Genomic DNA, 22,447 nt, shown 5'->3' on the forward strand with positions numbered 1-22,447 from the left:
GCTCAAAGTAAAGAACAGATGGCTCTTTTTCTCACCTTCCAGCCGCTGCCCGCCTCCCTGTAGTAGGGAAAGTTATCACAGATCCACTGGTAGATCTCGCTCAGTGTCATCTTCTTCTTTGGCGAGCTGTTGATGGCAAACGTGATGAGGCTGGCGTAGCTGTATGGCGGCTTGCCGTCCTTGTGCTGCTGCACCTCCTCCTGGTCCAGCGTGGTGTTAGGGTCCAGCAGGGCGCTCTTCTTGCCCATGCCTGGCCCGTGGGCACTCTGAGCGTCCGCCTTGCGGATGGCCGCCTGCATGGTCAGCTGAGGAAGCCAATCCATGGAGGTCAGGCTGCTCTCCAGCTCCGACGTCATGCTGACGGCAGGCTGGGCCGGAGGGGGGTGGGGAAAATGTAGAGGTGGATGCTGTCCGCTGACTGAAGCAGGGGGGACCAGGTGTGGAATAACAAACAGAGACAGGTTGAGGGTGAAGCCTTCCTCAGCTCAAGACATCAGCATGGCGTCTTCTAAAGGTCAACTCTGGAGAAACAGGGAAAAAAAGACATGCCTTTATAAGTCAGCTATTCTGTTTTTTACAAGGAATACATGGGATATAAAAGACATGTATATCAGCAACACTGCGGAGAGCGAAAATAAATGCAAGCGAGGAAGCAACTCTGAACCGTTGGGCCAACATCAAAAACCAAGTGTCTCTGTAAAGTATGCTTATATTAGCTGTGCAGCAGATCACAAGCCCACCACTTGCTGCTCTCAAAGCTGACTCATAGCTGGGACTCCATCTGCACAGAGAGAGAGAGAGAAAGTAAATGCCAGGCAATTGTTTTCACAACTGCCAGCCAAATGGGGGGAATGGCTCAGGAGGAATTCTGACTCTCTTGAGGGTAGTAAACCCCCTCTCCTTTCTTCCCCGCCTGCCAGCCTCCTCCCCCAGACGGAGCCCCCTGCCGTAAAACAAGCCAGCCAGTGTCGTCTCGAAAAACCGTCCTCGGCCCTGTGCGTGTCGGCCGCGCTGTGCAGAGCGCAGCCTGCAACAGCCTGTCTGTCTGTCTGTCCGTCCCTCTCGGCACACTGCCCTCCCCGTCTTAAAATAGAGCGGCAGAGTAGAAAGGCCTAAAGTTACAAACGTAGGTGAACACGGGGATATGTGGGGGGGAGAACATCCTGAGCGGGATGACACTGCAATCTCGCTGAGGGGGGAAAAGAAAAAGAGAGAGCGAATGGGCGGGAGAATGAGAAATCCTCACCAAATTGTGGGATCTTTTCTCTCGACTGAGCATGCTCACATAAGTGTGTGTGTGAGTGAGTGAGTGAGAGAGAGAGGGTTTTAAATGTGCATTCAGGCTGTCAGGCTGGGAATAAATAGTCCTGACGGCACTCAATAGGTCAAACACCGTATCTTTCAAAAATAGTATTTGTGTCCACTTTGTAAGAAGGAATCATACCCAATTATTATTCTTCAAAACGTGATTCAAACACTTTCAGACTATTCTTAAACACTTTAAATACAATTTATCCAAAAGACATTGACTCCAAATTGTGTTATTTTTATGATTAGCATTTATTTATTTATATATAGATATATATATATATATATATTTTTTTTTTTTTTTTTTTTTTTTTTTTCAAAAAGGCTTTCAGTAATATATTTCAGAACATTTAAATCTAAAATGTGTTTTACATAGGAGATCCTTTGAGAATCTAAATTGGTGGATGATGGAGAAAAGCAGCTGTCGTCACCTTCAATTCATGTCACGTTTTATTGAAAATAATATAAACGATGCCTGGTCTGAATAAGCTCCTCAAACTAGAGCATAATCCTGTATTGTCCATCTGTATGATGAGCATTTTTAAAACAATATTTTGATATTTATATGTATATATATTTCACCAAACTATGGCCCAACGTGCTACTTCTAGCCGAACTTCCGAGCTTTGAGGAGGGCGATAGCATGAAATAAAAGCAGCATATTTAGCCATAATTTGGCTAATGGAGGGTGGTTTTAGAGGTTTTTAAGGATGCTTTGACGTTTTATTTCCACTATGAATACGTGTCCCCTTTATAATCTATTGTAACTGACTGAAATCAAGCTGCCCACAACTATTCTAACTAAACGAGAAGAAGAAACACAACTTTTGCTCATCAAAGTGTTTTGAGTTTCACGTTACTCATTGTCTTGGGAGAGAGGTTATTAATTGTGATTTTTTTTTTCCTCCTTCATTGACAGTGGAAGCATGTCTGCTCACAGGCGTGAGGCCTGGATGAAAACAGCAACACTTTGAGGCAACTCTCCCCAGCCTCTCCCAGACTGACAGATGAGCAGACGTGCCGACTGACTCCTGACAGGTGAGTCAGCGTAATGCTGGAGATCAGTTCCTCATCAGCGAAAAGACAAACAAATGATGCACCAAATATCTCCACCCTGTAACTGAAATAAAAGTGACTCATACACTGATGCTGACAGTAATTTTCCTCTTTGAGTGGCGCCCTATTGAAATATAAAACTAATTCGATTTTGAATATCTACATATTATCATCCATTGTAATATCTGCACCCACCACACTTTTAATAATCATTCCAGTTTGACATATTCCATGCATATTATAGGAAACCTTTCACATTTTACTTACAATCATTTTGTCGAGCCCAACAGCTTTAAATAATTGCTTGGTGAAGAAAAAATGAATTGACAACCCCTTTGATACTTACAAAATACCCCAAAATATCCAGTTCCAGCTTAAATAAAGTGGAGATTTGTGGTTTTCGCCGTCTTATATCATTGCAAATTGAATATCTGTGGACAGTCCAGTGGTCGGACAGCGCTAGACATTTGAAGACGTAACCTTCTAATTGCCACCGATTTAAATCCTCACTCATCTGATTAGATCTAGCTCGGTGTTCCTGATGACCGGGCAGCTCAGTGTGAGGACCTGTATTAAGGTCTTTGTGGTCTTGATGTAAATGTTTCCATTGACACCAAGCGCTCAGTATGAATGGGGGAGTGGAAGAAGAGGAAGCAGGCAGAGCCTTCTGGGGGGCCACCAGAGGTGAGCTGCTGGAGACGCGAGTTGATGAAAGGCACAGCGCCTGCTACATAGAGACGTATGCCATTTGACCCTCTACGCTAATGATCCAGCTGCTCCATAATCTGCAGGGCCAAGTCGGTGTCTTAATTAGAGAACCGTGGGCCGTGGCAGGAATGATGAAGCGCGTCACAGGCGGGCAGTGAGGCGGGCGGGCCCCCCCCCCTCGCTGCCTTCATTACCCTGCCAGGCAGTGGGACAGTCAGAGCGGGGACAAGCCCCAGCCTGCCGCCCTGTCTGAGGATGCTCATCGGCGGGTCTGGGAGTCAGCAGAGGAGCGCTGAGGAGGCGAGCAAGATGAGAAGAAAAGCCAGGGGAGATGAAGCAGTATAGGGGAGGGTGTGAGGACCACGGCCGTGCTGGCATCGGGCCTGGCAGAGAGCAGGAAGTGGCAACGGAGTCTGCAGCGAAGAGGTCTGAGAGTTCAGGCGCTGTGATTACGAGCCCAAGGGAACAGACTCACACACACCACACACACACACATGGAGCCACTTTGATCTGGCTTAAAGAAAATGGGGTTCCGTCACTGTCACCACCAAAAAAAACAGTAAAAAGAAACTCCAATTTGTTTTTAGAATGGAGCACTGAGAGTATTTGAGGGCTGAGAGGGAGGAATTGATGGTCAAACGCGTTCTCTTATCAGGATTAATAGCGGATTCAGTTCTGAATGAGAAATTGAAAAGAGTTTCTAAAAACATCTTAATTTACTGAATTCTTGACAGGAATTATCAGCGTTCCGGCTGCCAACAGAGCACTGACAGCGAATCTGTGATTGTGTTTTCGTGGCTCAATCACGCTGGCAGCATGTGCCTGGCCCTATTTTATTCAAGAAAATCCAATGAGGCAACAAGCCGAGTACAACAACCAGGGATTACTTTCCACAACACAGCAGATTACGTCAAACTTCATGTTAGGCAACGACCTACTGAGTTGGCAACTCAGCAACTGCATCATAAAAATCCGTGCTGTTCCCCATCTCCACTATTGCAAAATTCATGTCTGTACTTAGCCACCACTTAAAAGTTTTAGTGCCTCTAACGACGCACGGCCCAGGATGAAATTAATATTTCAAGTGTGATATTGCAACAGTGAATGGCACTTAGTGATCTCCAATGTTTCATACAATGACAATTACCATTTACAGACTAGATGTGTTCATGAATGTGGGTAGTTAATCACTTGAATGTGATACATTCTTTACAAATTCTTAGGTTTTTGCAAATATTTATAACTAAAAACGTGATTAAATATAATGAACATTCATCAACTTTTACCATGTTATTCCACTAAGTTATTATATATTACTATATTAGTCTTCCTCAATCAAACTATGGGAGAAGGCAGCGATGGGGCTCAGAAGCCTTTCCTCCCTTCTAGGATCAGTCTGAAGATCTGGTTGAATTAAGGTAATGGTTTAAATAATTTAATCAAAGATAAGCACCTAACGTGTCATCTGATGCTTTATGGTAAATGCAAAATGGTTAATATTTATTGCAGCACATGTAAGGTGCAGTGTTGTCACTAATTCATATTTAAATGGATTTTATGTTTCCGTATAACAGACATCGTCCGCTTCCTCCTGCTCAAGTGTTCGCTGAGCGCTAATGTATTTGTGCTGCAAATACTTTCTGTGTCCAAGTAGAAGTTTTTGTGTTTATTTGTATGAGCATGTCACAGCATTGACCGCTGTCTCAAAGATACCACAGCGGCCTGTCCCAACAGAATGATCCAACGTTACACGTCATCATACTACTGAGACAAAGAACACAGCGGTACATACGGTCCGGTATGAGAATCACATTGAAATGACCCGACACCTGGTAAGGTAGGTAATCCATCTCCAATCCAACAATGTTGCTTTTATCAAAGTGATGTTGGAGTGCACATTGTGTTTCTGTTGTGAAGTTCTGAGATCCAGGACGTCAAAATCAATGTGAAGCCGCTGTTAAAACGTTGTACCTCAAAGAGCTAAAATCACTAGAAATATCAGAAACCCACAAGCGACAACTCCAAACCACTAGTTTCAGGATTTGAAATAAACTACACAAAAAATAAACAATAAACTATAATAAGATCACTGCACTCTTGTCAAATGCAGTCTTCACTCTAATGAATGAAAGTAACATGGTTCCTCTGGTTCACAACAGTCTGCAAACAGAGGAAACTACTGACTGAAGCAGAAGTAGGAGGCACACTAACGGGAAGTATGTAAAACTAAAAGGTCAATAAGACTGGTTTTACTATTTGAATTACAGTAAAAAAAAAACGGGTTGTAGTGCATTCACAGTAGGGAGCAGTATTTAAAGACAGAACAGGACAGTCAGTCAGGGATCAGAAGCCGAACCAAAACAGACAGCAGTGTTTTCTTCCATCAGCCATTGTTTGATAATGTAAGGTCAATAAACCTGACGAAATTCATTTGTACGGTGTTTGACTAACCGAACACACATCCGTTTACCTGTAAGCCGAGTGTGTTTAGGACCACAATATGCAGGCGTGAAACCAAATGCGAGCAAAGACAGAAAGGACTAAATCAGAGCGCTTACTTTGCTGTGAAAATGGGTGTTAGGGGGGAAATCTATGTTTGCCAGTGGTGTGGATGAGTCAACATGGCGGATTTGATATGAGTCCATGACCCTGCTCACGACAAGTGTTTCACGCAGGTCTGACACTGTTCGACCTGTTAAGAGGGGCATGTGCTCACTGCAGAAATCCCTGAGGACGACACAGAGGATTTAACAGACAGTAGTGGTTACTTGTCCCTCCTCTTCAGGGGAAGCATGCTTGTACATGACTAAAGAGTGGAAGCTTGACTTTACGGTGAACATGTTACAGAAATCCTGTAAAATTAAAAGGAATAGTTCGACATTTTAAGCTATTCCGACGTATTTTATGTCACAAAACAGGGCATGAAAATATAAAACCGTATTTCAGGCATCTAACCAAAAACCCTTTAAAAAAAAACCAAAACAAACATGAACTTCAAGACGAGGGAACAGAAGTACAGAAATGTGAACTCATTTCTGGGTTTTAAGACTCATTCCTGCAGCACTCTGTTAGCCTAGCTTAGCATAAAGACTAGAGTCTATTACTTTAAAGATTTGACATTCAATAAAAGCTTCTCAGGCATCTCTGATAATAATGCATGTATATCACACAACACTACACAGCTAACCTATTTTGTTCTCTACCTAGAACACCTAGCTGCCTACCTAGAACAACTTCCCTCCAAATACCTGTGCATTACCGTCATCATTTCCTCTCTCAGCATTCAGCTCACATTCTCACTCTCACTTGCAGACACGAGACTGTCGATAGGTACCAGACCAGCGCTCTCCTGCACTTATCTGCAATTTCCGTGATTAACAGACGCAACCAATAAGGCCTGTGACGCTTGTACTGCCGTATATGCTAACTCAGAACAGTAGACGTGATGAATGCTGCATTAAAAACAATGTCACTAGAATTCAAAACAGTCCACAGTAAATATTTATAGCACTGATTGTTAAATGCTGGCTAGACTTTGGTGTGTGGAGGGAGGGGGGGGAAGAGAGAGAGAGAGAGAGAGAGAGAGAGAGAGAGAGAGAGAGAGAGAGAGAGAGAGAGAGAGAGAGAGAGAGAGAGAGAGAGAGAGAGAGAGAGAGAGAGAGAGAGAGAGAGAGAGAGAGAGAGAGAGAGAGAGAGAGAGAGAGAGAGAGAGAGAGAGAGAGAGAGAGAGAGAGAGAGAGAGAGAGAGAGAGAGAGAGAGAGAGAGAGAGAGAGAGAGAGAGAGATTATTATGACAAGAATCTTCCTGTAGTGTGATGGTAACTTGGCAAATGGGAGGGGACCTGCTAAGCGTGCTCCCTCTGTTATGCCTGAAGATTTGGCACATGCATTCACAACAACAACAGTGATGTAACCTGGTAACAAGCCTTTGGCATCTTCACTCTCGACCGAAACCCGGGTCATACCTTCCATATCAACGGCTTTATATCCAGCGTGGGAGAAGCCCTTGTTTTCCTAGCGATGGCGAGGGGGACAAAGAGGGAGGGGTGGGAACCCGGGCTCACCTGCCCCTCAGTCAAAAGAGAGACTCCTCACTTTTTCCAGCCCTGGAGGCAAAAGGACTTCGGGGAGTTATTTTGGAGCTCTCTCAAACTAAAATAGCAGCGCGTCTGAGTATTGTGATTGCACGTGAGCTCTGTAATCATGCAGCGAACTACCCTAAGCCTCATCTTCATTAAAAAACAAAAAGCAGGTAACGGCAACACCAAGGCAACAACTTTGATTGTCAGTCTTCCTTCTCAATTAAAGGCTTAATGGTTCAGCTGAAACCACCCCCCAAGGAAGAAAGCATTAATAACCCGGTCCTTACTTGCATTTTTAGGATGTGTCAATTATCTCTTCAACCACTCAGGCGGCTGAGCACATTGTTCAGCCTCTACTGCAGAGCCGGGCGCTGTTAACAGAATGTGCGAGAGCGTCTTTGTTTTGCAGTGCAATCCATGTGACAGTGTTATTAGTGGGCTATGTTGTCTTAATGTTGGCTTTTAAGATGCAGTCATCTCTGCTGCGCTCTTAAAAGAGGAGGAAAAAAAACGGTACACATGCTCTTTCTGCTCCCCTACTCCGTCTATGGTTGAACAATTCAAGCCCATAATTATTCTGCCAATCAATCGAGAGCACAACTGTGGCTGTGGGGCAGTTTACAGCCGAGGAAAGAAGAGTTTTCAACAAAGCAACGCTGATCCGTGAGTGTTTGAAACCCACTGAAGCTTCAAAAGGAAAGAGAGACACCTTAATCTTATTAGTCAGTGCCAAACAAACAGAGGTCTTCTAAGTTTTTGGTAAAGAGAAAAAGACTCACTGCAGACATACAGACAACCATGACGAGTGTGCGACTCTCTCTCTCTGCAGACCAGAGAGGATCAGAGCAGTGGAAGATCTAGGAGTTGGCTGTGGATCAACTAAGTCGCTTCAGGCTGTCAGAAGAGGCCACTAAGCGAGCAACAGGGTTTGTGACCCTCGAATGCTGACACAGTCAATTCGAGAGAGAGAAATGTGAATAGATGCAGCAGAGTTTGACGTTAGATATTCCAGAGATGCTCTCAGAAAGTCAGCCAGTTTCCATGTTAATGTGAGTTTGGTGGGCTGGATGTCTAGATAAAAAGCTCCAGAGAGAGATCTAGACAGATGAAGGCAGCACACACAAGCACAAGGACCTCATTGTGTAATCTGCAGGTCGATTCAAAAACACGTACAACATTGCAGTAATTGAATAAGCTTGCAGTGATGAGGAGGGGTTGGTCTCGCTGTCCCTAACAGCTTGCCTGCGCGGTGGCCTTTGTTTTGGAGGTGGCAGGGGCGCCCTGACACTGACCATGCAAACCCAATTACCCCGGCCTGGGGGCCCGCATTAACACACACACACACACACACACACCCCCCCAGGAGGTTGACTCCATGCCAGCCTGGCAGCCGGCAAGATCCTGCTGCTGAATCATAAATAGACCACTTAAGGCACTGGCAGGCCGAGCGTTCTGGTGGCAATCTTGAGGGCCGATCCTCATCTGCATTCGCTAGATCCATTTCAACGTCGATGTTAAATATTGAGCCGGTCTCTGAGGCGAGCAGCGTGGTGATGGGGGAGTGAGTCCGCTTACCTGGAACTAAAAGCTGTCCATAGAAAACTCATAGCCAGGAAAGCATTGGTCCACCTGGGAGGACACTTTATCTCTCTACAGTTATTTAGTCAGAATTTAGTTAAGATTAGTTAGCAACTATTTTGATAAGTAGACACTTAACTTATTAAACTTAATTCTTAAAGAAACAATCATCAGTTACAGCCTGTGTGACAGGCATTTTCAAATATTTCTAATGTGATGATAATTACAAAAGATTGTTACATCTAATGCTCATATTTAATTGTTTACATAATAAAGTATACTGTGACTCAGACTTAATGTAGCACGGTTAAATGTTTCCATGTCACCGGTGTCAGAAACAACCGTGTTTGAGCCTCATTTCCGAGTGCAACACGGACGCGCTACAAAAGCAGCCCTGCTAGAATTACCCAAGCGTGATTTAAAGGAATTACCTGGGTGGGCAAAGCATGTTCTATGCAAGCGCTACACGGAGCAGGAATCAGGTCATGAATTTCAAATTTAGACAGAAGATCGGCATCGGCAGCTACGAAGCCGGAGTCGAGACAAGGAGCTGTAACACCGGCTACACCGAGGCAGAACACTCATTTTAAAACCCCAAAAAGAACAAAGTAAAAAAACTAAATTGAGTCGAGTAGATATAGCTCGAGGTTTGCTAGATTTGTTAGACGTTCATCTCACGTAAAGCCTAAAATCGTCTTTATTTAGAACGGCACTGCAGTTGTAATTAAAACTATTTTGCTTTTTAATCAATATTCAATCTCTCAGAAATAATTAACAGCATATTAAAGAGTTTACTGCCCGACGGAGCTGGATGCCTCTACATCATTAAGCTGTTGAAACGCTTTACTCTTTGACTCCTCCTGTCCCTGGTTTACTGCGCCTCTTTAAAATGCTCCTGGAGTCGCACTGTACCTGCAGATAATAACACAGCCCACTGATAACATGCCGCATGTTTGTGTATAATCTCACCACTTTCCCCAGACACCCAACACATGAACATAGCTGCACCAGTGAACCTGGACGGGAATTGTAAAGCCTAAACAAATGGACTGAATGCAAAAGCTTCACAGGATGTAGTAGTCATTTATGATCAAGTTTTCCATGGCATATTGCTGAGGAGCGGCCACCTGCCATAAATCCATGCCCTTTCCCCCCCCCCCCCCCCCGAGTGATAATACAGCCTGCATTGGAAGTTGCACAACACCGCGTGTTGTTAAATATGTGCTATACTAGATAGATTAGCAGGTCATCTTGGTGCTCAAACTGCTGCTTTACTACAACATCGTAAGCACTTATAACCAAACAGACAACACTCCTCGTGTCCCAGACTGAATCACTCTATCAAGCACATGATGTGTCACACACACACACACACACACACACACACACACACACACACACACACACACACACACACACACACACACACACACACACACACACACACACACACACACACACACACACACACACACACACACACACACACACACACACACACACACACACACACACACACAGATCAATCATCTGCTTGATCAAAACACATCAAGTACCTGAAGAGACGTGCAGGAGAACATTTACTACAGAAACAGTCTGTGCAGCGCTGCAGAATACAGTATGAAAGCACTCCAATCAGCTGTTGAATTTAAACGACGCGGCCTTGCGTCACCAGGAATCTTCTAAGTTTACACAAGCCAATAAATTCCTTGGGCATTCTCCAAATGACTTCCATGGTAATTTGGGGGCAGCTTGGTTTTTGTCTATTGCTGATTAGAAGAGAGCAGAGCAGTAAAACACGAGGCCGATGCGGTCTGCAGACCAGGAATTTGTTTTCACGGGAAACGGACATCTGTCGGTGTCGATACCTGTTCTCTTCAGCCTGCTCCGTTACACATAAATTCAAATCATTTGGTTTCCTGGAAACAATGTTGCTATTTATCTGGGGTGTGGAGGGGGGGGGGGGGGGGGGGGGGGGGGGGCAGCAGTCATTGTTGGTTTAAGCTCTGCAGTCAAAATACCTCCTGGCATAAAAAAAAAATGGATTCATCAGTGTGAGGCTACCACCTTACAAGAGCCACAATAGGTCATCACAAAACCAGAGGATTTACCACAATAAATCACAGACACGTGAGTCGGGCCGACAGACAAGTGTGTTTGGCTTTAACCACCGAAATGTCAAGACAGGATTTAATGGCAACTCAAACACAGTGACGAGAGAGAGGAGGAACGCACAGCCGTGTCGGAGAGGTGAAAGTACAGGTGTGAAGGAAAATAGTCGCACACTCGTAACCTCAGTGGTCTCCATTAGGCTTTAAGGGAAGTTATGGATTTGCTGCTAGCATTATCAGGGCACAAGTCACCACGCAGTCTGATTCAGTGCAGTAACCAAGACAAAGCGTAAAGATGACGAATGTCCACTACAACAATTATAAACAATTGCTGTTCAGCAGCTGACTTTTCCACCAGCACATAAGTGCACCACATGACTCTTCAGATTAAATGCATTGGGGTACAACATGGACAACACTACAGAGCATCCTTACAAAAACAGTGAGGGAAATTATTATATTAATAACTGTCTCACGCTTAACACTCAACTGTACTGAATCAAGAATTTGAAACTACAAATGTCACATGTTCAGCCCACATTTCAATATTACAACATGACATTGGTCAATTCGTTTCTAAAACAACATTAAACCTTGATGTCCGTTCAACCACTCAGCTCTGATTTCAAGAGAGATTAGTAAACCTGTTAGTCAGCCAGTGACAAACACCACAGACAGTGTGAGGAACTCCCGAGGACGTCCCCACCCAGTGCACCTTCTGACAGCCTAACGCGTCACAAACACAGGAAGCATCTTCAGTGTGAAGAAGCGGTCAGGCAGCAACCTGAGACGGGTGTCAGACAGGAGACAAGCTGTAGTGCTGTTGTGAAATTGGCAGCGGTGTTTCCAATGAGGAACTGCCATTTCAAAGAAGGACGGTGGAGAAGTTGTGTGGGCTGCTGACATCTTATTCTCATCTCTAGCATCATATTGCCCACGATGGGTCAACAGCTCACTCCCAGCTTGTGAAATAGCTTGGTTTTAAGTCAGTTAATGTCAAATGTTTGGTCCAACTTCACTTCCTGAGTTCCCCGTAGTCTCTGCTCTCTAGGTACTGCTTACTACGGTCATGGTATTTGTTTGCAGCTCAGGATATGCTTTTCCATCAATCACGAGCCCTCAGAATACAACAACTGTGTACAGCGTTCATTCAGACAGCAAAAAAAAAAATACCGGTTGTCACTCAAGGTGCATTCAAACCAAATCAGGCGTTCCGGCACTCAGCGCAGGGTTGTGTGGCAGCGTAGGAGTGTCACCTGATCGGCCCATTTGTGTGACGCCATGCTGCTAGTGTGCTCTAGGGATTGGCTTTCTGCATCAACATATAAAAAAAAAAAAAAAAAATACTTTTTACTTTCAATAACTAACCAGGATGAAAAGGTCTCACAAAACGGTGCGGTTCAAACTGGTGCAAACGGCCAAACTGAGTTCCTAACGTCAAACATAACTTTACACTTCATTGTGTTTTGGTCGGCATGCTGCTCTTTATTCCGTGGCCGTCTGACTGACAGCTGCGTGATTGGCCACCGCAGTGTGACGTTGGATTGCGTTTCTCCAACAGTCGATTCTGTTTCAACTTGTTGCGGTTTTTTTCTAGCATCCCCGACAGTCCCCACCGCAGCCTAAAACGCACTACCCACATTCAAATAAATGGGAGCTGATTTGGTGTGAATGCAGCTCAAGTCCTCCATATTAGGACTAAAGATGGACATGTTTACAGCATGTTATTGATCGACAACTGTGGAGCTCACTAGTAAATAAGAAGAGGGCAGAAATGGAACTGAAACTTAACTTTAATTGTTCCTATGGAGTTGAAATAAAATATCCAGAACTCTTTAAATTACCTCTTTTTTGGAGATGGATGCCCTGTGCCTTTCCTTTCCTACACAGCCTATGCAACAGTGCAATACAAAAAAACAACACAACCACTTGTTGTGTTAAGCTTTTAAATTCATTATCAGTCTAATTTACCTAATCTTCATGCTTCCTATGGACCTGAGGATCATTTAGTTCCTGAGTTAGTTCCTGACTTTTAGATCCTGGAGTTGATAGTTTGTGTTTTTGGGCAAAAAATGCCCCTTGAATAGTTATCAAGATTTAAAGAGCCCGTGACATATTGTAGGTCTCAGCTTATGTGAAGTGGCTGTTAACCTCCCATCGATCTGCAGAGCTCATCAAAATCCTGAGTGCTTTACATTGTTGGATTGAGACAGAGAGAGAGAGCAAAGCACCCCAACATTGACTGGGAATTTAATTCTTTACGAGTGAATAAAATCACACTCACACAGCTATGGGACAGCCCAGCGCAGACTTCTGGGTTTCATGACACACTTCACGGAGTGCAGTGTGAATGCACGTCAGTCAAAGCTCCCACAGCTCTGTATTTACCCATCTGCATAAATCAGTAGATGTAGTACCGGTTACAGAAGCATCTACAGAGGGAAGATTGAATTAACTTCTTTAAAAGTTAGATTTTTGTATCTTCTATGTTCCTTCTTATGAAATTCACAAGATGCTGTCACTCAAAATGTTTTGTTGCCGTGAAAGTTAACACGTTACGTCTTTGTAGTAAGCTGTGAAACATTCACAAACCTCGGAATCACATCAACAAGCATGTCGGGATGCTAAACTTTCAGCGCAATTCACACAAAAGCCTCATTACATTTGTTAACAGTGATGATGGTTGGATTTTTTTTTTTTTTTTTTTCACACCACTTCTTGCTGGTGTAAAAGATAAGGCTAATTAACGTGGCACCATTTGCATCTTCACCTCGGTGTTCCAACAGCGAAGGGAAGAGAGCAGCCGCAGCGGGCTAATGAATGTTTGATTTGAGAGGGAAGACTTCCTGTCACTTCCAGCGCTCCTGACATAACCCTCTTATAAACCCCTTACATTTCCATGCTCCGCTATCTTGCTCGGCTGTCGGCTTCTCACCTCCCTCCACACCTTAAATTCCTGAGTTCACCCCCTCCCTCCCTCCCTCCTCCCACTACCACCACACAGGCAGCGCTCATTACAGCAGATTTGCATGTCTGCTCCAGAGCAGTATGAGAGGAGATGAAACACAACTCCCAGTGGCTGCCTCTGCAGAGCTTCACTCATCTGACAGAAAGAGCTCCACCTTGGGCCCAAGACACAGCCAGCAAACAAATGCAAGCTTCTTAAACAGGCCATACACGCACGCACACGCACACGCACACACACACACACACACAAAGATAGAAAGAACTCAGACTGCACTGTATATTCGGTTTAAATATATCTATATTCAGGAAATAAATTGAGAAACAGAAGTGTAGCTTCCAGCACATTGCTTCCCTCCCTGCGCGTTACCAATCAAGCCGGCTCAGTTGAGAAGGACGACACCACGAGTTATGTTACTGGGCCATCTGTCCCCATTCCCACTGAGATCTCACACACCTGATGACCAACGACCATCCTTTTTTTTATGCACGTCATGGTTTCTTAAAATCGGTCTTTTTGATTTTATTACAGTCAATTTGTGAGACGGCTACAGCTGGATGACACTTCAGAAATATCAACTACCATCCTATTGTTTGTATTAGTGGTGTAGTGAAAGGTCGACCATCTTAGTCCATTTTTTAGGATTTGTAGTTTTATATTATAAAATAAGCCGGTTGAATTCATTACTTGGCCTCAGGGGAAATGTAATTGTCACGTTTCACTATTTTCTGAAGCTTTTAAAACAACAAATGTATTTATTTGCAAACCTAGAGAATGTTTGAGTGAAACAATAAATCATACTTTAATCCAACAGGACAGAAATTAGCTTAACTTCATATTTGGAATTTTTTTATTAATTAGAAATAATGCCCGAATAAACATTGTGATATTAATTATGTCCATGATCACTCTAAAAGGAGTAGACAATGAACCATGAAGCCAATAAATCTGCCATTGCTGTCCTGGACCTTGAGTTTGAATAGCAAAGATGACTGCGTGTCATTTCTCAATATGTCAACTTTTATGAACTACAGCAATGTAGAAAGTTGTCTCTGAAATATTTGATCAGTTGGAGGGAGACTGTTCATCTTCATGTGTTGGTATTGTCCTAGACGTTGGTAGAGTAAGTAGTGCGTTACCACATTTTGACACAACTAACCATGAGCACAAATAGTTTGTCCACTTCCTGGTCAGCGATGACTAAATGTCACACACTTGACTAAAAAAAGAGCAAACCTCAAAAAAGAAAAAGAAAAAAAAAGTATGTTTCGTTTTTTTAAGTGAGGCGCTTTTGTTCAGGGCGACTCCCGCAGTGAAAGTGGTGCATCATGGGCCATGAGTCACCGTGAAAGAGGGCAGACAAACCTATAACCATAGCAGCTCCTGACCAGTGTTTGTTCCTCACTGACCTCACGAGGAAAACAGCCTCGATGACTTTCAGGATAAAAAGGAAATGTTTGAAAAGTCTAACTTATTTATATTCTGTGTACATCTTCTGAATATATAAATCAACAAACACATTCTGCTGCTGTCTTCATTTTGCAGTTTGAAATGCGTGTCTTGCATCATATCGACGAGGAAAATCCTACTCAGTCGACACTGACTCATACTCAGCAGATAAATTAAATATAGAGAAATTAAAAATGAGAACTAGGACATTACTTTTGATTCAAGACTTCCAGATCCATATTCTCACATGAGGATGAGATATACAGTTATAGAATACATAAAACAACTTTATTACTACTATCATATTTGAACCTATAAGATATAATAAAAGTGATTATTGCAAAATAAGGGAGAGCAGAGTAGATTTAAGGTGGCTGCTGAGTCCTTGTACATTTGAAGTAAACAATTTTTAACACAATCTGACAAAAAACAACAACTGTCCAGCCGGGATATCAATAAAGGGCAGGGTCTGCATCACTAATTAATCTAAATACATATTAACAAACGTATTGACTGCGCGTGAGAGGACTGTGAAAGCACACTCTGTCGTGCAGAGACAAACGACTTGAAACTGTCTTTACTGTCACTCAGGGCTGTGTGAATGGCCTCAGGGTCTACGCCAGTGTATGCAAAGCGTTGGGAAAAGATGTATTCCAAGATGTTTTTAAACTAAAAACGTGTTAAGACAAGTAGCGATGTCCTTTAAGGAATAACTGACGTGAGATAGTGCGAGCGTGCAGTCGAGTGACACAAGCAGCCTGTGACGTTAGTAACGGTGTAGCTGTGAACGTAGCAGTGCAGTGAGTCTTTTGTTTTGAAGCCCTCTTTATTAAACGCACATGTATTTCATGTATTAGAGCAAACTGGCAAATTGGAAACTGCTGAGATATGCGAACCATAAGGCGACAGTGTTTATCATAACTCAACACATGAGGGGACGAGGTGAGAAATGTCAACACATTTTTATTTTAGCCGATATGTCAACAAGCCGAGTGCCACTAAATGTTTTCACTTATACGTCGCTCTGTATCATGCAACACAGTTCACCAGCACCACAAACTACCTTCTCCAGAACGGTCGTGAAGTTAAACAACTTGAACAAAAACTGAACTTTATAACCTTCATGAAGGGAGGATGCATTGCAGGGCTGTTGTATTAGTTTTAGCTATAGCTGCACCTAATGCCATGTGTTGGCGACAGAGAGGATTCTGGTCAAGACGTACAAAAGTAGCCACAACTATATCACATCAAGTTGTATTAAGTCCTATTAGATTATTAGTTTAGTTTGTGAGATACAATAGATACCTAATGTCACTCTGTATATTCAGTGCGCAGCGCTGTGTGTCACATCTACTTGAAATGCATTCAAAATCAAGGCTTTAAACTTCATCAACGGAGCTTCCTTCCAGCTTGACAATTGATTTTGCATGTCCTGTGGTTGAAAAGCATGCGTGTGATTCTGTGGGGAATAATGTTGAGGTGCTGTAGCAAATGTTTGGGCGTGACCAGATTTTGTGTTGGGACAATAACAGAAAAACTAAAGTCAGCACCAGTATCACCAGTGATCTGTAGCCCGGCTTCTGGTTTCAGTTCTGGAGCAAAATCACAGAACCAGCAAATACAAGGACACGCTTTTATAGCATATAGGCGACTGTGTGGGTATATCTGCTGGAATGAGAGATGTCATGCTTGGGTTTCATAAAAAGGTACCAGAAGGATTTCACTGACACGAAAATGGCATTTTGATTTCCCTTTTTGTTTTATCAGAGTGGTGGTCAAAATGGTTCACCAGTGGGATTTTTAAAAAGTAGCAAAAACATGACAACATTCATTGGAGAACAGACAAGATATAAGAAAATAAATAACTGGGTTCCTAAAAGGCAGTCATTTGGGCTGACTAAAGAGGGATTATCAAGCATAAATGGAAGCAGCAATCAGCAATAACCAAAGACTTGATAATTTGTTCCTCTCCAATTATTGTCTCGTTTTGTCAGAGCATCATTTTGAATTTCCTTGACTGGACTCAAGCAAAAAAGGCAGAAATGTGAGCACAGCGAGCTGCCTGCAGAACTTGAGTGTGGCCGGGCTGTGCGGCGCACATTAAGTCATTAAAGTCCCTCCCTACCCCCCACTGTACACACCAGTAACCCCCCCCTCCCAATACTAAGCCTTTCAGACCAAACGCTGCTCTGCCTTCTGCATCTTAATAAGAGGAGGGAAGTGAAGGCATGGCAGTCTTTTAGAGGAAGCCGAATAAATGACTGAACACACACCCTGGGGCGGGCATGCCGGGGGGTTTCCAGGAGGTCGGAGCGAGCGGGGCCAATCGTGTCAAGACGAAGGCGGCAGACTAAAACAAAACTGACATATCAAAGCAGCCAAGCCTTGTAGAAGGGAAAAGAGCAGCCAAGACAGCGCATTCAGCTGCACAGCTTGATTCTGCTTCAATGAGGGACAACACGACCAAAAAACGGCAATTAGCGATTAAAGTGGAAATTCCATCTGCTGCAAGGCTGCATCTTTTTCCAATCAAAAACCAGCTCAAACCATCCCAGTGATCCTATGGCCTTTGATCCCGTCCTTGTTTTCTATTCAGAGGTAGGCAAACTATAAACCGTGCCTTTGAAAGATCGCTTCGGTACCCAAACGTTTGTATCTCCTGCCCCTAATCCGTATAATATTTAAGAGCAACTGTTCTTTAGCTTTTCGGTGCAGCCAAACCTCAATCATTACTAAAACAAACAGACTAGGCCTTGAGGCGACTTTCACTGATTTGTGTAGATAAATGCTTTGTCTACATGTCGAGACCATAATCTCTGACAAACCTGGACACACTGGGAATGTGCGATATAAAAGCACATGCATACTGCACGAGTATGAGAGCCCTTAAATGAGTTATATTTTTAAATTAGCTTGATGAGAGCCAGTGTGGCCTTAAACTCGGTTTGCTTCTAATGAGATACCAACTGTTTACTACATATCTCCTTTCCTTGTGATAATGAAGGGATTCCTCGGAGGTTGCTGCCATGCTGACACAGCCTTTAGGTGCTTAAATCCAAAAATGGGTGCATTAAGTGCATTTTAATTGACTTATATTTACCCACTGTGTTGTCTTGCAAATACAAAAAAAATTAAAAAAAAAATCTTCTGGCAATCCTAGATGACTAAAATAAAAGTAGGTCACTCAGTCTCCTGTGAGTCATAGATTTTGGCAGGGGACCAAGCAGAGCAGGTATGAGACTGAGCCAGAGCTGAGAGGGGCCTAATGGTACACCGATACCGTTTCATTAGTATTATACAAGATAATCAAGTTTATTTACAACTCTGTGCATTTTGTGGTACAATGTAATATCAAGCAAAATTGGATGCAGAAGTTTAGGGAATTAAAACCAGAAAACTGGAGTGTTACACACTTAACGGCATCATAAAGTTCCACACAAATTTATATTGTAGTCAGGCCTCCTGAGGAACATTTAAGCCAAAGTAACTGCATGCAAACTCCTCCACAGTCTTTACATCCCACCATATGAATTTCCTTAAGTGTAGCAGATTTCTCAGATTGCAGGTGCAGTCTCGAGGCCCCCCGGGCTTTTCTCCCGGGGCCACGGTACCTTGGCAGTGTGGCTGACTTGTGGGGGTCAGAGCCGGGCATGAGATTTACCAAACGGTTCCTTTTTGAAGTCGGCGACTCAGCGCGGTCAAAGCCGTCAGCCACACAGCCGCCTGGGGACAACCGCATTTTAAAGCCGGCACTAACGTGCACGTCTCGGGCCCTGTGACCAACACGCCGATACTTTCTTAATTACATTGGGCAACTGGCACAAACCACGTCGCCTCAGCTATTGAGCCCCTCCTCCAGCTAACCTCTCCGCCCTCTCATTCATTCACCCGAGGGAGAGGCATGCAGGCCAGAGGAAGTATGACTCATCTGAGTAACAAGATGCATTCTTCTGAATTCTCTACAGACGTGTTTGCTAAGTGAAGAGCACAGGAGGTTTAGAAAGAGAGAGAGAGGAAGAAACAGGAGTGAGGACACAAATGAAACAATAATCAACAGAATGACTTTGTGCGAGAGGAAGAAAGGAGAGGAAGAAAGAGGGATGGGGGGGGGTGATGGGGCAAGAGCGAGTCATCATTTGTGTGGGTTTCCTGGTCCACACAGATCAACATTTCCTCCAACTCCACAGAGAGAATCCTTGGCTTCTCTTAAGGGTTTTCTGAATCACAGATGGAGACTCCAAGTACTACATTTAAGGCTAATCCATCAGGTTTTCATGCAGAAAAAAAAGCAACAAATGACAACAACAGAGAGGTTTTGACGTGCAATTCTGCTGAGCATGCAGAGGACGACGAGGCATTAAAAAGAAAAAAAAGACGCATGAAGAAAAAGAGTTAAATCATCGGGTCGAACAGATCCACCACAGCGCCTTCCCAACCAACACCACATCTGCAATACTTGGCAATCACCCCTACAGATCATGAGCCTCACACACACACCACATCACACACAGCCTCTAACTTCTACATGAAGCTATTTGTGGAGCGGCCCACATTAACGTTGTCTGAAATCACAAAACAAATGGAGAAGCTCCACACGGCCTTCAAGTCTGATCAACAGACACGAGGCTGTTGAAATGTGCCCCGTTTTGGGGATTTCATTATAAATGATGCGTCGTGATGTGGGAATAAACGCAGTCCTTAAGACTCCATTATTTAACCTACTAAGCAGATTTAGGACTGTGCTCTTAATTAAAGCCGACCCGATCTGACTTTCCTCTGCGAGTCTGCAGATTGACATTCAAACATGTGAGAAATCGTTCACTCGTAAGACATTGCTGCACAGTGAACACACACACACAATACACAGCAATAAGCCAATAAACCTATATGGCCGACATAATTACAATTTGCATTTGCAAAATACTAATACTTCTGCAGTAAACAAGCAAGAAGAGATTCTCCCAGCAGACACCACGGACCATCTTCTGCAGGTAGATTAAAGGAGAACTTGACTCCCTTTTGGCTCCAGGTTTGCTACACTCCTTGGCTATAAATTTGCGGTTGACAAGGCTACTCCCCTATCGCTTTGAATCAAGAGTCATTATATCTACAGTTCTGGTGAACCGTACAATATTTCCAGTGTTTATTCATGCTCATACACACACACACACCACCGCCTCACAGAACAGTCAGATTATCACACTATCAGTCAGGTTCTTTTCTCAGTCTGGTTCGTGAGACTCTACACTCGTCACTGTCATGGTATCACCTCTAAACTGTCCTGAAACACACGCAGTCCACAGAAGGGAGCCGGTGGTAACATCTGGGAATATATCATTATTGAATTGTCATTTCTCTATGGTACTTTAGTGAAAGAGCAGTTTCCCCAATTTGTACAAGCAGTCATAAATAACAGCTCTGTGGCTGCTGATCTGCAGACAGTTGTTGGAGCCCCACCATTGTTTGTTTTAATTATCTTAGTTAAAAACTGACCCATCTATTCTATATTAAAACGGTCTCCAGGTATTCTGCGGTTTCACCCGGAAGTGAATTCTGTGTCTGCCACAGGAGCCACTGAGATGATTAAAACAGATATATACGAATACTATGAAGAAAGCCCCGTTCTTATTACTTAAGCTGTGTCAGCTTAGCGAGCTGCACACAGCTTGAAAGTCTCCAAAGAGTGAGAATCATATAAGCATATCAATTGCTTCTAATGGGGAAAGAATAAAAAAGCTTAAAAGAAATGCACTGATACTGAGGGGCCTATCAAAACTCAAGGACAAAGCACACGATATGATAATTATCAAACATTCAAGCCACAGAAAAGTCAAGCCGGTCTTATTGGTTTCGACTTGGTTATTCGCTGGCACCCGAGTAAGTCAAATCTAAAATGACACAGCAGTGCTTTACTCTGAAATCTTTTGTTTTACATGTCATTAAGCACCACATTAACTCCCCTTTAATGGGGGGGATTTGTAAGCGCTGATTTCGTTTGCACATTTAGTGCACTAAAACCACCTAACACATGTTCTATTTTCATACAAACACTTCTGTTCATGTACCTCGTCTAGGTCCTGAACGTGATCTTTATGCAGAGATAAGATCAAGCCAAACATTCATAATAGACTTGCCACTAAATTTATTAGTCTTTTAAGCCTCGTAGTAACGAGGCTGGAATGAGTCACAGAAACCACCGTGCACTACAAGAACCACCAAGCCCCCCACCAACCCCCACTCTTTGCTCCTACATTTTCTAAAGTTACCCAGCGAGCGCTGGTGTAGCTGCTAACAGTAAAGGTCCCCGGTAGAAAGAAAGGCCCTGATTAGCCAGACGGGCTAATCCCATTCAGATAAATCATGTATCTGAGCAAATGTGCCGATAACATTAGGCAGCAAACCGGCTGAATTAAACATCACATACTTCCCTCACCGATTCATGTCCACATCCAACTCCAACATATAGGCTAGGACTAGTTCACCGACAGATTCAACTCATAGACGGAGAGGGGAGGGGGGGGGGGATGAGGAGAGCTAGGCAGTGTATTGCTGGATGAATAAAAAAATGAAAGTGTAGTGCTTCAGTAAATTCGCTCTCACCATCCGGTGAGGAGTGTGGGGGGGGGGGGGGGGGGGGGTGACGGTGGGGGGGGGTGACGGTGGAGTAGAGGTTTGTTTGAAAACTGAACCAGCGCTGTATTCCCACATCCACCCGTATCCAGCGAGGGACTCTTTAAAAATTCATTAATTTACAGCAAAAATAGATTAAAGCACCCAGCTGAGCAAAACTCAAAATTTGGCTCCTGAATAACATTAATGATAAAACATCTTCCTCCAGCCCGGGGGGGGGGGGGGGGGGGGGGGGGGGGGCCTGAAGAAAGAGTACTGGCTTCTTTCACCTTACTGCACCTTGAGAATAATTTATTTTCCATCATTACTAAAATAATGCATTTCTAATTGTCATTTTTAATTATGCTTTTCTTCAGTTGGGAAGAAAAAGAAGAAAAAAAAGAGCCGCGCAAAAACCTGCATAAACTAATTAAAATCCAACCAAGGATCTGCCATTCCCATGATGCCATGCCAATGTCATTCTATTCACCATTTGATATCTCAGCTGCAGAGACTCAATGACAGCAGCTCCAGGCCCCCAAAAAACACCTAGAACTGCAGTTACAGTAATTGCTCTGGCC

At 43.6% G+C, this 22,447-nt stretch overlaps 1 protein-coding gene across 3 annotated transcripts in view; it reads right to left on the minus strand.

Annotated features, from left to right (window-relative positions):
* Nucleotides 1-22,447, minus strand: part of foxj3 (forkhead box J3) — a 69,306-nt gene that overhangs the window by 42,935 nt on the left and 3,924 nt on the right. For all 3 annotated transcript variants that reach the window (XM_076111181.1, XM_076111178.1, XM_076111179.1), the window contains exon 2: nt 36-521. In XM_076111181.1, the coding sequence (XP_075967296.1) occupies nt 36-356 (321 nt within the window). In that variant the 5' untranslated portion in view covers nt 357-521. The remainder of the gene's footprint in view (nt 1-35; nt 522-22,447) is intronic.

Source organism: Anarhichas minor, unplaced genomic scaffold (genome assembly GCF_050575085.1).
Source record: "Anarhichas minor isolate MPS153535 unplaced genomic scaffold, ASM5057508v1 ptg000043l, whole genome shotgun sequence".
Taxonomy (NCBI): Eukaryota; Metazoa; Chordata; class Actinopteri; order Perciformes; family Anarhichadidae; genus Anarhichas; species Anarhichas minor.